Genomic DNA, 16,851 nt, shown 5'->3' with positions numbered 1-16,851 from the left:
ATTTGCATACAATTATTTCCTGTTGAAGGGACCTGAACTATTCTCAGAAATTGCTTGCGCGATATCTTATGTTTGAATTTATGCACAAAAAAATAAAAATACTAAATGTCTGGTGGGGGATGCTGCTTGTCCATAATTCTGCAGAATTGGGTCAATTTAAGAGTACATGAACATTCGGAAGCAGCATGTTGATTTCCCATGTGATCACGTTGCTCTTTCTTACCATTTTAATGGAGAAAGATCTTTTGTCCCCTTGATGTTTGAGATCTGTTATTTTGTTAATGATAAGAAAAATGCTCCTAAATGTTTCTAATGCATAATATTTTTAAATTATTAATTCAGCAATAATAAAAAAGTTGATTTTTAAAGTCTAGCACTGGTGTGATCCCTTTGTAGTTTAACCTTTACAGTTCAGTCACTCCATTCAGATCACATTCACCAAGGCAGCCCTTTTTTCATGCTATTGAGAAAGGAGAGCATATGCAAGGGGAGACAGAGCCATGTCCGGGCAGAGGAGAGGAGAGAGAGGGATGGAGGCTTCTCTTGGTTGGGGGGAGACTAAAAAAAGTGCAGTACTCTGCTTCAAAGAAACATTACCATAATTGCCCTGTAACTCGGCCATAATAGCTGAGGAGGCTGAGAAAGGCACAATCTTTCAGATGGCTGAGTTGCAAAAGCTCCCACCACCTTTCCATCTTTCTTTCTTTCTCTCTCTCAGTCTCTGTCCTCTTCCTTTTACACCCATAACCCTCTGCCCTACTTGTTGTCTTTCAGATGGAGTGAAAGAATTCCTCTCTCTAACCTCTGTCAACAAAGGGCATGAAATTAGCACTCTCCACAGCCACGCCTCCTGTCCTAGAGTGTCACTCTCTAACTCTTTTGTCCCCAGACCTGCCAAAGAAAGAACCAACTCAACAAACACCCCACTGCACAACGATTGCTGTTGTGGGAGTATTTGCATATTGTTTTCATTTTGCTCTGTTCTACATTTTTACAGTCCATATGCATAATTTTGCTCAGAAAAAAATAAAATAAAATCACTTTTCCTACATCTGACATGCCACCACTGTGTTCCGCTTAGATAGTGAATGCTTTAATAAACATCAATACCAATACATTTGCATCTCTGTGAGTTGTGAACAGCCAGTAGTTCTGAAAATGTTTTGATGGATTTTCTTGTGGATTTTTATTTTTATTTTTCTATAAAACTAATCCAGGCTTTAGCAGACCAGACACTTAAGGCTGGTATTTTGTGTTTGTGTGTGTGTACAACGAGATTTGAGGGTGTAAATCTCTTCTGTGAGCCAGCAGAAGTGTTTAGATGGGCTATAACCTCATGCACAGTGACAGTGTGGAACATGTGTCCTCATTGCCTTGACTGGTCTCCTCGATAGCCTTACAGGTCAGCCATATCTGAGGGGGGGGGAAAAATCCTACACACTGCTGTGTGTATAAAGGCATGCTTGTGTGATCTCGGAGCTGTGTGTGAGTGTGTTTGCCAAGCTAACAATCAGCAGTGCCTCATAAAAGGATTAGTGACCTCCACAAAGAGAACAGGGCTCTTCAAAGCTTCTGCCGGGTTACAATAGGGCTGAGATTTGTCCTGCTCGGTGCAGGGATGGGGTGTGGTGGGACAGCGCTGCCACAGAACACACTGACAGAGAGGGGTTGACGGGCACGGCACAGGGCTGGTCCTCTCTTTCACAGCCTGACTCTGGCCCCTTCAGCAGACTACTCCAGTCTTCGTGTCTTCCTTCAGTCCTGTTCATTCATGCAGAAGTTTGCTGATGACTCCATTGGCTGGTTTCTCTAAAAGGGTTAGCCCTCTCTGTCCTCCCTTTCGGCATCAATGGCGAGTCAGTAAGATAGATTAGATTTCTCTTTGATTCCACTGTGTTTCATCGCTTTCCCCCATCCAAATTGGTATTTAACAAAGCATTCCTCACAGCAAGTGGTACAGCTATGTAGCTCTGTCATTGATGTAGAGGGAGAATGGTACTTGGAGATATAATGGGTTAGTGGTGGCTAATAGACTGAATTGCCATTTATTTGGAGAGTGTCAATGGTGCTGAAATTCCCACAGATGCTGCAGATCTGCAGTGCTCAAAACACATTATGTATGCATTTTTGAATGTAGTCTATGTATTTATTGATGAGTATATTATCCCACTGAATACAAATAAAGGCTGAAATTAGAACCATAAAAGCCAATTATATTTGTATGTGTGTGTGTCTTCGCGTTTGTCGTTTCTCGCTAGCAATTCCCGCAAACCCTCTTGTGTATTAGCGGCCCACGTTTTTTTTTTTTCTTCACATTGCTGGAAGCGTTGGAATAAGAGGAGTCACTGATGATTATTGCTCATTAGCCACAAGGACATCCACTTAACTCTGATTAAATGAGTGACACTAACAGCCCCAGTCGGAATGTCCTCCGCATAGCTCAGAGCAAAATGTTCATTAATGCACTCCATTTGCTAACGTTTGAAAGAAAGCGGTTGGACACGTATTGTGACATCAGTATCGGTGATTACTTTGTTTCTGGCGATGCATTCTAATCCTTAATTTCATGCGATGATCAGAGATGCCGTGAAGCTCAGTGTCATCCTTTCAGTATCATTTCAAATGGATTTTAATGATCAAGGGTGGCTCAGGTCCCTCAGCGCCTCATATGAGCAGAATACACACAAAACAACCATCAATATTTATGACAGCCCTGGACGGGCTCGTCACTATAAAAAGGCGTATGATTTCCGTTGAAAAATACGTGTGATAAAGTCACCATGGGCGACCTAACACTGAAACTTTTATATTTTGAAATGAAAGAAAGTGTATCTATTTTACATGAAGGTAGTCTACGTTTTTTTTTTTTTTTTTTTTTTTTGATAAGCCTTATAGCAAGGGGGAAGAATGAAAACAAGCTTGTCAGTTGAAGACCCCATCTAATATATCATTTAATGCCAATATTATGCGGATTTTTAAAGGGAACGCTATATGTTTTGGATTTTTTTTATTTTATTTTATTTTTTATGATTATTATTTTCATAGCAGTCCATGGGAAGCCTATGTTTTTTCGGCCTGCTGGAGTTAAATATAAACGCAAGTCAGTGCAAGCCTGTTTGCCACTGGCCTCGCGCTCTCCCTCTTGACCTGCACGGAGCGCGTGAGAGGGTCAACACTGATAGGCGAATGTTGGTCGCTCGCGGGCAGTGGCATTTTCCGCGCTCCAGCTGGTGGCGCGCTTCCGAGAGAGAGAGAGAGAGAGAGAGAGAGAGAGAGAGAGAGAGAGAGAGAGAGAGAGAGAGAGAGAGAGAGAGAGAGAGAGAGAGATGAATACATCAATCAGTGTCACATGCGTTACAGTGTTTTATGAATATTCATTGCCATTTTGCTTTGACAAGGGGATCTAGAGATAAATTAATTGAATATGCTTATACAAAACTGCACGGGCAGCGGACACCATGAATTTTATTTTATTGGGCGGGTTTTCCTCGCTGCGTATATAGGCTATTAATGGCTGCCGTGTATTGTTGTTCTTCAAGAGAGGCAGAGGAATGATTGCATAACTGATGACAATATAGACCGAGATAACAGTTGAACATACTAGGTAATGTGACAGGCTTAGCATTTGCAACAATTTTAGTAGGCCCTAGATTAGCGCTACTCAACACGCGGCACGCCCTCGAACGATCTTTTGCGGCTCGCGTTATATCATCATCAGAAATATATTTATCAGCAGCCTATCAAATCTGTATGAATTGTGAGGTTTCCATTTTCATGCAGATTCACGCTAGTTCTCTACATACGTTAGAGAGGGAATTCAACTGCAAGAATATGTTACAAATACATATATATATATAAAAAGTTATATCTGAGCATGGTTGATGTTATGAGAGCGGCGGTCGCTCTGCGCGTGCGTTCATTTACAGTACACGTGCGCTCACGCGCGGTCTGTCAAATACGCGCGCTCCCAGTCTGACTTGAGGGTTACTCAACACAGCGCGAATCTGTCCAATCTCTTGAATAAACTCATCAGAGATGTGTACTCGTAATGACAACAGTATTTACAGGAAGAAGAAGAAAAAATAAAAAACGTTTTTCCTTCAGTGACGGCGCTGAGAGGCCTTCACACAAATGTTTTTAGTGATCTACTGTACTTCGGCGCAAAACGCTAAAGGGGTGAACAAATCTTTATGACTTGTCACTGAAGTATTTTTGGTGCTAATATTGGATATACTGCTCTTGTTTTGGTGTATGTGATGTTGAACACTCATGGTGCTTGTTAGTTGACAATCACAGTGACAACAGAACTGGGCTTCGTTTCCCAAAAGCATCATAAGCCTAAGTAGATCGTAGAATCTATTTTACGATTAATCTTAGCTTTGCGGCCCGTTTCCCAACAGCATCGCAATTTAAGCAGCACGTGAAAATACTCGTCGATTAACGAGTGCTCTGGAGTAAATCGTACAGCGCTAAGAACATCGTAAGGACACAGACTTATGCAGAAACCTGCAGGACAATCGTGAAATTACACATAATACAATTTAAAAACCTATAGCTACACTTTATGCTCATTTAGTATCAGTATACATACATTTTATTGTATTATTATTTTAACCGACAAGGCTAATAATAATAATAATAATAATAATAATAATAATTATTATTATTATTATTATTATTATTATAAATAGTTATTTGTGGACTAGTTGGTAACAACAATGTGATGGCATGATTGTTGCAGACAACTGTAAAAATTACAATCAGTGAGAGAAAGAAAAATCAGTAACTTGCTTCTGTGCATGAAAATCGTCTGTACAGTATATTGGCTCCTCATCCTCGTCTCCTCTTCCTCTCTGACACCTAAGGGCGCTCTCCCGCACCACGCATTGTGTAGTACCGCACATGTTGTGTAGCATTGCTGTTACCCTTATCACTTTTGGGAGTAAAGAGCAGATCTCCATTTGGTGAATGTCCCTAAAGCGCAGCTTCCACGCGTCTCCTTTTTTTTGCGCTCAGCAATAACATGGTGAACCTCGTTATATTCAATTAATGCTTGTTATCATTAGCAGGACCATACACATGGCCTCCGCTGTCTTCACTGTTCCTGGAAGATTTAATATCGACCCACAGAGCAAATTTTGAAAACTAAATATTAAAATGCACATCTGATGAAGGAAGCAGTGGTTGTATAAAATAAACGTATCGTTCTGCACAAGACGATTGCAAAACAAAATGCAATTATGTGTTGAATAAAATTGTACATTTAAGAAAATGTTTAAAAATATTTCCAGCGAGCTAAATTACAAACGTTTTTAAAGTTACACAACAAATATAATGAAGATGCAATGACGAGCAGCACTATACGGTCACATTTCAGCACTTCACATTTATGGACAGCGTCTCTCTTAAGTAGCACTTAAAGCGCCTCCTTCATTAAGTGCAGTTTTGGGAAACGCATGTAAAAAATAACAAACTTTCGTAAAATCACTCGTAGAAAACACACTTAACAGCTAAGATCAATCGTTATTGTGAAACGAGGCCCAGATCTATATCAGTAAATCGAATTGTTACACCCCTTATGTTTAAAATAAATACTAAAAGGAATAGTTCACCCAACAAATAAAAATTCTCTCATCATTTACTCACCCTCATGCCATCCCAGATGTGTATGACATTCTTTCTCCTGCATAACACAAATGAAGATTTTTAGAATATTTCAGCTCTGTCCATACATGCAAGTGAATTGTTGCCAGAACTTTGAAGCTCAAAAAGCACATAAAGGCAGCATAAAAGTAATCCATATGACTCAAGTGGTTAAATCTATGTCTTCAGGAGTTTTATATATATATATATATATATATATATATATATATATATATATATATATATATATATATATATATATAAAACTCCTGAAGACATAGATTTAACCACTTGAGTCATATGGATTACTTTTATGCTATATATATATATATGAGTGCGGCCCTCGAGGATACAGCTTTGCGGCCCCTGACCTTTGTTGTATACCTTGAATAACCATTGAATTAACCTGAATAAATTATAGTTTACACTAACAAAACAAATTTAAAGGGATAAACGGGTAAAAAATGATGATGATGATAATAATAATAATAATAATAATAATAATAATAATAATAATAAGGCCTAGACTGTAAAGGTTGTTACTTACAACTGTTACCCTAAATAGCTTTTTATTATTGTTATTATTATTATTATTATCATTTTTTATCCATTTATCCCTTTAAATTTGTTTACATTTCTTTTTTTTTTACTTTAATCAAACCAGTTAATGAAGCACATTTTTTTTCAGTGTAGAACAAATTTGTAGGAGAAATATATTTGATGTACATACACTTAGAATTTAATATTCTTAAACATACAGTAGATTGTTTCTGTCTTCTGTTATAAAAGGTACAACTTTAATTTGTTTAAGCCTATTTAATGTACTGTTAATTAAATATGCTATTTTAATTGAGATAGTAATTTGGATGTCTTTCAAGAGGCTTATACAATTACATTTCGATTCTTGAAAATCATTTTTTCTTTTCTGAATCTTTCCTACCAAATTAAAATAGAAATTTAAACTTGAGTTTATATTTCTTTCGAATAATTCCAGTCATGTTTTGTTCATTTAGTTGTACTGAAAGTGGTCTGCAGTCTCGATGATGTAATTTTGTCTAAACTGCGTCACCTGGCACTTTTCTTATTGTAAAATAACTATATAAAAGGTGGAAAGTTGCACGCTGTACTCATTCTCTCCCAGCCAATTTCACAAGAAGAACGAACGACCCTTAAACGCTGATCATTAACTACCTCAAATGAATGAAAGTAAATGAAAGATTATGATCAAAATGGTTCTGTCTATGAAAAGACCCTCGAGAGTAGACTGTAGAGGGAGCTCCAACTCTAAATTTCTCCTCACTTTCTGAAAACTGAAACAAAGCTGCTGCCATGCAAATCATCTTCAAGGGGAAAAACACACATAAATAAATAATTTCTCGCAGTATCGAAGGCATATGACAAGCAGCACAACATCAGTGTCTGATTAGAATTCATTACATTTTTAAAAATCCGAATCTCGGAAATTATGAGGAGTCGAGATTACACTAACCATCTGTACTAAGCATTTCATCTCTTCACAGTTTCCTCTTCAAAGGAGAAAATATTCAATTCTCATTACAGTGAAATTGAGTTGTATGCTGTTTCAACCCAGTACAAATGAAATAATTATTCATTTCATATGGGCTGTTCCGCCTCAGTGGGGATAATCCCCATCCATTAATATCCAAATGCGCGATTCAAGAAGAAGCTAATTACAGTTAAATCCCTGAAATAGGAAAATACTGAAAATCCTCCGATTCAAACCTCATAACCTCAAGTTATTGTTCCTGCGTTTAAAAACACATACGGTAACCATTTCCACACAGTAAAGCTTCAAAGATGAAATATCCAATGTCAGTTTCAATATTCACACACCACTGTTTTCAAAAACAGGAAAAGAAAGTGACGGTAAAGTTGCAGCGGTTCATTTATTAGCCAAAATATAGACTTTCTTGTACAATTTCGGATCACAAGTATATACATTTTCTTTACGTTATATACAAAACATTTCAACATCAAATCCTCACAGAGCTTACAAAAGAAAATGGGACTCACAGACTACTTGGACTGACATCAGCCATTGTACACAGGACATGCTTACAATGTAAGTATACAGAAGTGTTATTTTATTATTTATTTATTTATTTTACATTCCTTACACAGGTTAAAATGAGAACTGTAAAACAAAAACAAAACAAAAAGAAAGAAAACCCTACGAGGACGAGAGGGCGGATAATACAATGGCAGCTTCGAGTTGGTTCTGGGGCCTATGGGGATATAGAAGGGAAGCATGAAAAAAAAAAAAAAAAAACCCGGAGCCAATACCAAACTAAAGCTGCAAGCAAGTATAGAACACAACAATGTTTTTGAATTAAGCATTCTGAAATATCGCATCGACGCAGTGGAGATTTAATGGTTTGACATCTCGGTTTATTATTGCACAAGCACAATATATATAAATCATGTTTAGACCAAGTACCCGAGCGCGTGACTAGACAGTCATGCATGGACATTATGTGATATTCATATATTCAAAGGAGGTAAAAAAGAAACCATTTTAAAAGAAACGCGCTAATAATGTAAGATCTCCGTTCTTACCGTCTTTGAACAGGGTGGAAGGCTGTTTTTAACAACTTTTTATCTGTTTCCAAGGCACTAGATCTTTCTGAATACTAACACCAGTAGCAACAACAAAATAAAATAAAAAATGCAAAAAAATAAAAGCCTTTTTTTTTTTTTTTAAATAATAGTAAAAACAAACAAACAAAAAAAAAAACAACAACAACAACAACAACAACAACAACAAAAATCAAATAAAAAAAACAGTGTCATTTAAAGAAAGACTTTAAGATATTACGGTCTGTTGTTTAAAATAAAAAAAGTTTGTGGCCTAGAGAAGGGCTATCAAAATTCGCACACAAAGAAACCTTTTCAAACATATACAATTGGACATACTTTTGGATATTTGAAGCAAAAGTTGGATAATATATATATATATATATATATATATATATATATATATATATATATATATATATATATATAAGAAAAGTTCTTTCCAATAGGCATTTGCATTTCAAGTGTAAATCTTTTTATTTATTTTTTTATTTACTTGAATGTTTCACAGTAGTGAGAAAATGAAAACGGGTTCAGGGAGGAAAGGAAAAAAAGAATGGTGCGCGTCCAGTCTTAACAATGTCAATAAAAGGCATTAATGTCATATCTCTGCGCTTCTCAGTGTGAGTGACATGTACCTGTGACTGTGGACTCGGAGTTTTGACTCCTGTCCTCTGCTTGTCTGCTGTAGAGAGCAAGGCCATTCGCCGAAGCCTGGTTACTGAGTCCCAAGTAATGGTTTGAGTTCAGCAAGGCGAGCTGGTGTGCGGTGAAACCCCGATTTGCCCAGCTCTGGATTTTCCCTACGGGACACGAAAGGAGTCTGTGAGGAGCGATGATGGTCTGAACGGCGGACGCTGCGGGAGTCCCGTTCATAAGAGGAGATTTGCGTGGATTGTCTGGAGTTGTTGCTGTCTCTGCCAAAGACCAGATCTTAGGTTTTGGGGCCGGAGGTGGGTTGTTTTCTGAGGGCGGAGAGTTGATGATGGCCTGGTTGAGTTTGACCGGCTCGCCGTTGGCCTGTTGGGTTTTGAGTTCTAGGTTGTTGTTGTTGTGGTGGTGATGATGGTGAAAGTGTTCTGCGCGGTCGCCGTGAATCTCTTTACCATCTTTCACCATCGCTTTTAACAACCTTTGCTCCGGTCCATGTAAATCCTCATAGCCGTCCGAAATTTCCGAGTCGCTCCGGCCGTCCAGTTTCAAATCAGAATGCAGTTCATCCTGGTCGTCTAAATCGTCCTTACTCTCAATATTCTCCGTGTCAATATTCTCCAAATCGATTTCCTCCTCATCCTCCCGTTTGTCGCCGTCCTCTCCTTCATGATCGCTGATGTAAACATTTCCTTCTTCGTCTGTGCGACTCCGTGGGGTCCAGGTCATCTTGTTCTCCTTCTTTAGCCTCCTCCTGGCGTTGGCGAACCAGGTGGACACTTGCGTGAGGGTCATTTTTGTGATGATGGCCAGCATGATCTTCTCACCTTTGGTGGGGTATGGGTTTTTCCTGTGCTCGCTTAACCAGGCCTTGAGTGTGCTGGTGCTCTCTCTGGTGGCATTTTTTGGTCTGGACGGGTCACCAAACTGGTACTGGCCATATGGGTAAAATGCGGGATGATGATGGGCAAATCCTGGATGCTGGACACCCGGACTGTCTTTAAGTTCGTACTGTGCCCCCTAAAATACAGAACACAGATACAACATGAACATGATTCACGACCACCTTTCTTGGCCTGGCATGTTATTTTCTTGTACACAGTTGCATTTCTCTGATGTACTGCTGCTGAATTTCTTGATTGGGTATGTCTTTGCAAATAATTTCAAAAACAAGGAAGGACTGGACCACTTTTTGAAATATTATTAACTGTATACAAATACTTTGCAATAAGCGTATTGGGGATGTGTGTAATTCCAAATCATTTGACAAAATATTAAAGTGACGTATTAGTTGTGAAAATCGAAAGCATTATTATTATTATTATTATTATTATTATTATTATTATTATTATTATTATTATATTCTGCAGAGGTGGGAATACTTGTCCAGTGGCTTTATTTATTAAAATCTAATTTATTAAAAATTAAAATTTATTACCTCACATATTTTTGTTTTGTTGAGACCATATCAGTTAATTTGTTACTTTTTCCAACACATTTTGTATTTACTAAATGGAGTAAACACCAAAGTTCCTCAGCGTCTTGCAAGATTTACTTTTAAGGATGACTGGAAACCTAAACTTATGTTAAAGTGTTTCTAACACACTATGACTCACTCAAGGTTTATTTATTTTTTAAGTTGACTATATTGAGTTTGAGAGAGAAACAGAAAATGCCACAAAATAAATTACAAATAAAAAATAAAAAATAATAATAAAAATAATAATAATAAAAAAAATATTACTCACCAGCTGGTTGAAAATAGATAGATCATTTGAATAAGGAAGAAAAGCCCCATAGCTTTGTGCAGCAGCGAAAGGTGATCCGTACATAGTAGAGAGAACATTAGAGAGCGCTCCAGACGGGCTCAGGTCTGTCCCGGCTCGGCCACTGCCTATCCCCTGCCTGTCCTGCGGGTATATAGGTCGGATGTACTGATATCCCAGCTGTGGGAAAGACATTGTTGTAGAGAAAATCTGCTGGAGTCACAAAAAGCGGCGAATCGCCCTCTTGGTGTGCACAATGATATCCACGTACAGTGAGTACAAAGTGTCAGGGAAGTCTATATTTCCTCCGACAGAGCCAGTGTAAACGATCCGATTGCGCTTTCCTCCCTTTCTTCCCTATTGATCAGAATGGACTAAGGTCAGGTCCTTACAGATTGCTTTAGATTATTGGAACTCCTTTTTGTGATTGACATTTTTAGTCGTTCAGAAGCTCCTCCTATTTCTTAAGGCTCACCCCCACTTACAGAGTCTCTCTCTCTCTCTCTCTCTCTCTCTCTCTCTCTCTCTCTCTCTCTCTCTCTCTCTCTCTCTCTCCGTCTGGACAAATGCTCTGACGTCGCCTTGTCTTATTTGAATGAGTTTTAAATCTCATTTTATGGCTCGCCAATCATTTCATTTGTTATTTGTTCGCCGCTTCAGCCCTTTCCCATTTCTTGTGTTAATTCACAGAAATTGTGATCGTCTACAAAATGGTAAATATTTAATTCTTGTTGAGTCTTTAACTTCCCGCAGATCTTTTGTGCCTTTATTTTACGCGTCTGTTCCACGTTAAATGACAAACATTTCCGTTTAAATCTGAGAACTTAGAGAATTTAGTATATTTGCACGTTCACTAAAGGAAAAATGTTACATGAAGACCGTTTTAGTTCATCTGACATGGAACAAGCCGATCGGGGTCCTCTGAAGGTTTTAATGTGCAACATAAAAATATTCAAAGTTAGTTGACGATAAATGAAAAGCCAGAACAAAAACGTTTGTAGGCTAAAATGTCTATATGCACGGTTGTGAATTACAATTTAGTTTGGTGCAATAATATATATATATATATATATATATATATATATATATATATATATATATATATATATATTGGAATACGGCATTGTTATTATTATTATTTTATTTATTTATTTAGGGATATAATTAAATCCAAATTTTTTAGCTGTCAGTCCTTAAAGCTTTTTTGACATATTAAAATATAATCGCAAATGTTTTAATTGCATTCATGTGTAAAAGCTTCTGTTCTTTAAAAAAAAAAAAAAAAGCATATTTTTGACGATTAACCTAAAGGATTACTCTACAGATTGACATATATCTACTGAAAAGATCGGATATAATCCGCAACCTTCTGTAAATAATACGGATTAAAACAAAGGACGATCTTCACGATTGAAATTCCTTGAATCAATATATGCAAATATGCAGGAAACATCCATAATCGTATTATGCTTAGTCTAGTCTAGTGTCATCATATGTCTTCTAATCGTCTTTCAAATAACGGCACCGATGAGTGATTTAACGAGTTTCGTTTATTTGAATATAGCAGGGTACGACTAAATCCCAATACACTTAATGAAAGATTAGAATGAAACAACTTCGGACTGGATTTGTTGCGATATGGTTTCCAAGAACGCAATGTCCCTTCTAAACCTTCCATCTGTTTTTGAAGAGGTAGTTATTGTTATGGCATCCTAATATCTGGAATGCCTTTAGTATGGGCTTTTTGCTTATTCAAGGACGCCAAAATTCCCATGTTTTCTTCACCACGTGCATGGTGTTTTCACGTCTAACAGTGCGGGATTACGGGGTTATTAATTAGAACAGCAGTCTGACGCCATTCAATGCGGATGGTAATAACTACATAACCGTCAATAACACCCACATGGACCTGCAGAGCTAACAAGAGCTCTCAGCTCACCCGACTGACCCACAGCACTGTGCCATCTGGGACAGTGCAAAACACCACTAACCCTCCAGATTGTATAGTCTCTTCTTTAGACGTATATTTCTAGATGTATTTGTGTAGAAATGTACCTAAAACATATCCGCAATAATTCTAATTTATATTAACTAACTGACAGCTGCTTTATTCATAGAAAAACAAGCATCACGGGGTAACGGATGTGTGCATGTTAGTGTCCGCCCTGCAGCGCTCCGAGTTCGGATGGACACGTGTCTCATCCCTTGACCTGTCAAGGCCTCAAGGTTTGCCTCTGATTTATTGCCCCAATCAAATACACATGCACTAACTTAACACTTTCACACTGACCCAGGAAACTGGCACAACCATAAAAACATTAGGACAGTGTTTTTTCCTCTCCTCTTCTCGTTGACAGTGTCAGCACCTTGGAAACTCTTCAGTGTGAATTATCACAAAGCTATTATTATTATTATTATTATTATTATTATTATTATTATTATTATTATTATTATTAACTCTATAAAACCAGTAATGATAATAATAATACTAAAAACTATTATTATTAAAGCTTTATTATGTTGTCCTTATGCATATATTTGTTCCATCATTATTCGTTTTATTTATTTATTTTTTATTTATGTATGTATTTATTTTACTTTTGCCTATAGCCTACAATGACGCCATTTAAACACAGGCCAACATTTCAAAGCGCAGCACTAATATCACGAGTATAAATAGGGCAATCTCGGATGTGTGACTTGAGGGATGATTTCTGTGACTCCTTTACTAGCAATTATGCAGATGACACCATTTCGCATTCTCCAACACGCATTCAAATAAACAAGGAGCGACGTTGCTCTCAAAAGCGCTTCCTCATGCAATACACAAGACGCCTGCGACAGCGCTGATCAAAGACTTCAAACAGGGGCTCTTCAAATTACACCTCTGAATCAGCTCTATAATGCCAAGGCGACAGAAAACAAGTTACCCCATCGCACATGGACTTTTAAATGGGGCTTTGCTGATCCAGATCTATTAATTGAGGGGACAAAGGATTTAAAAAGAAAACACACTTAATGACCTTTGATGTTTAGGATTTATTCGACAGGGGGAGGAATGAGAAATATGTGTGTCTGGCCTGAATCACATTTTCTTTAACATGTTTGGCAAACAGGATCTTCTGATTCGAGTCGTGAAAACTCTCTCGAGTTTGCGTGTTCTCTTAAAGAGTTTGCAGTGTAAAAGTTTTGGTTGTAGAGCAGGAAAAGGACTAAGCCTGGAGTGATAGAGCAGCTTTCTCTTCATTATATAGAAGCAATAGTGCTGGGTTGGTTGGTCTAAGAATCTGGATAACTATATAATGCGATGCGTTTTATTCTGAGTACTTAGTGGGTCCAATGTATTTTCCCCATAAAATACCACAACAGACTATCCACCATTTAAAGAATAGCTCTTGCTTATTTACACCGTTATTAAAAGAAAATTACAACTTCTCTAAATATATTATTTTATACAAAAGGATTAAAACATGCAAATCTGATGCAATGTAATGCTGCTTATTTAAAAAATACAATACAATAAAATAAAATAAAATAAAAATACAAAGAATAAATCTATCGATGTATAAATTGACCCTGGGGAATTTAATCTAATGAATTAAATACTTAAAAAATGAACTAAAGTCTGACCCAAGAGCAAGTGTACTCTCTGAATATGTTTAAAGTTAAAATTTTTCCTGTTAGCATAATTTGACTAATGTTATTTTAATTAGGTTTCTCCAATCAATCGTGTCTATTAAAGTGATAACTTGCACTGGTGGAGAAAGTGACGAGTTTTGAACTGTTCCCTTGGCGCACACAGCAATTTGGAACAAATTAAGAGTAGTCAATGGACTGTAACTTTTTAAAATGCTTTAACAAATTGTATCAAACACCAAATTCAAACGGCGACGTCTGTTTTAACCCTTCATTAACCGAAAGACCAAGAGCTCCAGCGGAGCTGACCTTGAGGTCCTATTGAACATCTGCAGGTGGTTTACATTACCGGTCCCTTTAATGTTGGGGATTTTCTTAACCTTTTCGCCCACTTTACACTGACACGGGCGGATTTAGACCTCTTGTTTTTACAATAACAAGGGACCCAAAGAAAGAACAAAATCTAATATCTATCCTAATCTTGTAAATGTTAATCTTTTATATTATATTACTGTCTGCATCCTACGGTAATTCAGACAAAGCATAGACCAGATTTCCCCCCTCAGCGTCAACGCTACGACGACAAACTGCAGTCGATTAAGTGACTGCTGAAGTCTCTCCGTGTGCTGAGGCTGCGGAAGTCTTGAGGGACTTTATTCTCGATTGTTTCATCGGCTGTAATACGGAGCAGGCGTATAGTCGGAGCAGAGCGGCTATAAAGTGGGAATTTGGATTTGGTCAATTGTGCAGCCAGCAGCGGCGGCCACGCACGCGCAGTAATTGATTGAGAAGGTCAGAGCGCGCGCTGTCAGATTGCCTGCTTAGTCTTTTCTCGCGCTGCTTTGGAAAATATTTTGATGGCGGTCTGGCGGGGGATGCGAGTTGTTCTATTAGCAAGGCAGGGTCACTTTCATTTATTGCTATTTACCAACATCTGCCCTCTCAGCAAAGAGTGCACCCGCCTACAAGACCTCTTTTCTCAGTTGCCTTTTAGAGTGCATTTTTAGAGTATGGTGGCAAGTTCCAGTTTTACTACATTTTAAGGTCATTATTATTATGATTATTATGATTATTATTGTTATTAGTAGTAGTAGTAGTAGCTATTTGTAGTAGTTGTAGTTGGCTAGTAGAAGTAGTATAGTAATAGTATTTTTAATAGCAACAATAATAAAATGGTAATAAAAAGGGTCTCTCTTAATTATTCTCATCACCAAAAAAAAAAAAACAAAAACAAAAAAAAAAAAAAAATGGTGATTTGAATATTAGTCACATGCATATTCTCTGCACTTCTACCAGCCTTTCCTTTGTGGTTGTCTCCTGTATCAGTAACAAAGCAGCCATTGATTTTATGGTAAAGTCACTTTGCAAAGGGAATGAGTTCCTGTGGCCGAGGATATCAGTGTGTTACATGGGTATAGCCCAGGTAACAAGATGAGCATTGATTCAGCATTACAGTTGATCAATACTGAAATAAGTAACTTCAGGCCTGAATTAAAATACAAGCTGGAGCTTGTTTTGCCGCTGTCAGTTTATGGTGAAGTGAAAGAAAGACACACAAGAGAAAGACTGAATGAGTGTGTTTAAGGGCATGGCCAGTGTGCACGATCACCATCTAGAAGTGCCGGTCCTACCCCATTTGGCACCCTAGGCAAGACCCTCCAGTAGCATTAATGAATGGACTAAAAATATATTGTCACCTTTTCACATTACACAGCACAAGATGAAGTTTATCAACACTACCTTTCTCAAAAGCCTGCTGTGGCAGTATCATGGTACAGTGATGGTACAATATGGTAAAACCTTGGTGTTTTTATTAAATACAGTAGGCCTATATCCAGGGTTGGGGAATAACGGAATACATGTAACGGGAATACATATTTAAAATACAAAATATTAAGTAACTGTGTTCCACTACAGTTACAATTTAAATCATTGGTAATTAGAATACAGTTACATTCAAAAAGTATTTTGATTACTGAAGAGATTACTTTGCATTTTATTGTCATTTGTTTCATTTAATGTTTAGTCCTTTCAGATGGAAAACATTTCTACATATAAATGATGTGATCCAAAGTGCATTTGAACAGCGGTGAAACACTTTCTTATAATGTGTTACATTCATACAAGCAGACAGAGAAGTAAGTTTGAAGTTTGGAGCAGAAGAAATTGTAATAAACCTTGCGTAAATTGTCAGCTTTATGCTAAAATGCTATTTCTAGCCATTTTACATGCACGTTACCAGGCATGATCATATTTTGCTATCAAGAAAATTCACGTTGGATTATAATTTCTTTTTTTCTAGTAAGACCTTTGATATTAGGGCAAAAATCGTATTCTTGATACATTTTTTTTTTTTGTTTTCCTGTAAAAAAATACCTAAAAATCTTTAAAACAAGATCAATTTGATTTATCACGTTTTAGAAACAACACTGCATAAGATATTTAGGTTTTTCAGAGAATGTATTTTTAACATGTATATTATGTCTTACTGTACTGGCAGAGTTTTTATAGTCAAAACAAGTGAAAAAATCTACCTGTGCTGAAGAAGTAATCCAAAGTA

The 16,851-nt window shown here is 37.3% G+C and overlaps 1 protein-coding gene across 1 annotated transcript; it reads right to left on the bottom strand.

Annotated features, from left to right (window-relative positions):
• Window positions 1-7,731: 7,731 nt before the first annotated feature.
• irx3a (iroquois homeobox 3a) lies at window positions 7,732-11,042 on the bottom strand. Its single transcript, XM_051655169.1, has 4 exons — window positions 10,638-11,042; window positions 8,877-9,909; window positions 8,221-8,287; window positions 7,732-7,889 (listed from the first exon to the last, which is right to left on the bottom strand). The coding sequence occupies exons 1-4, from the start codon at window positions 10,848-10,850 to the stop codon at window positions 7,835-7,837; spliced, it is 1,368 nt and encodes a 455-aa protein (XP_051511129.1). The 5' UTR covers window positions 10,851-11,042; the 3' UTR covers window positions 7,732-7,834.
• Between the last annotated feature and the right edge of the window lie 5,809 nt (window positions 11,043-16,851).

The sequence above is a fragment of the Myxocyprinus asiaticus genome, chromosome 2 (assembly GCF_019703515.2).
Source record: "Myxocyprinus asiaticus isolate MX2 ecotype Aquarium Trade chromosome 2, UBuf_Myxa_2, whole genome shotgun sequence".
In the NCBI taxonomy this organism is placed as follows: Eukaryota; Metazoa; Chordata; class Actinopteri; order Cypriniformes; family Catostomidae; genus Myxocyprinus; species Myxocyprinus asiaticus.
Note: the sequence above shows the minus strand (reverse complement) of the source record. Positions and strands in the feature narration are given on the sequence as shown.

Coding starts and splice junctions, on each gene's coding strand:
- irx3a (XM_051655169.1), bottom strand. CDS start 10,850: ATGTCTTTCCCACAGCTGGGATATCAGTACATCCGACCTATATACCCG. Junction 9,910..10,637: donor TATCTATTTTCAACCAGCTG/GTGAGTAATATT, acceptor TCTGTATTTTAG/GGGGCACAGTACGAACTTAA. Junction 8,288..8,876: donor CTCCGAGTCCACAGTCACAG/GTACATGTCACT, acceptor GTTAGTATTCAG/AAAGATCTAGTGCCTTGGAA.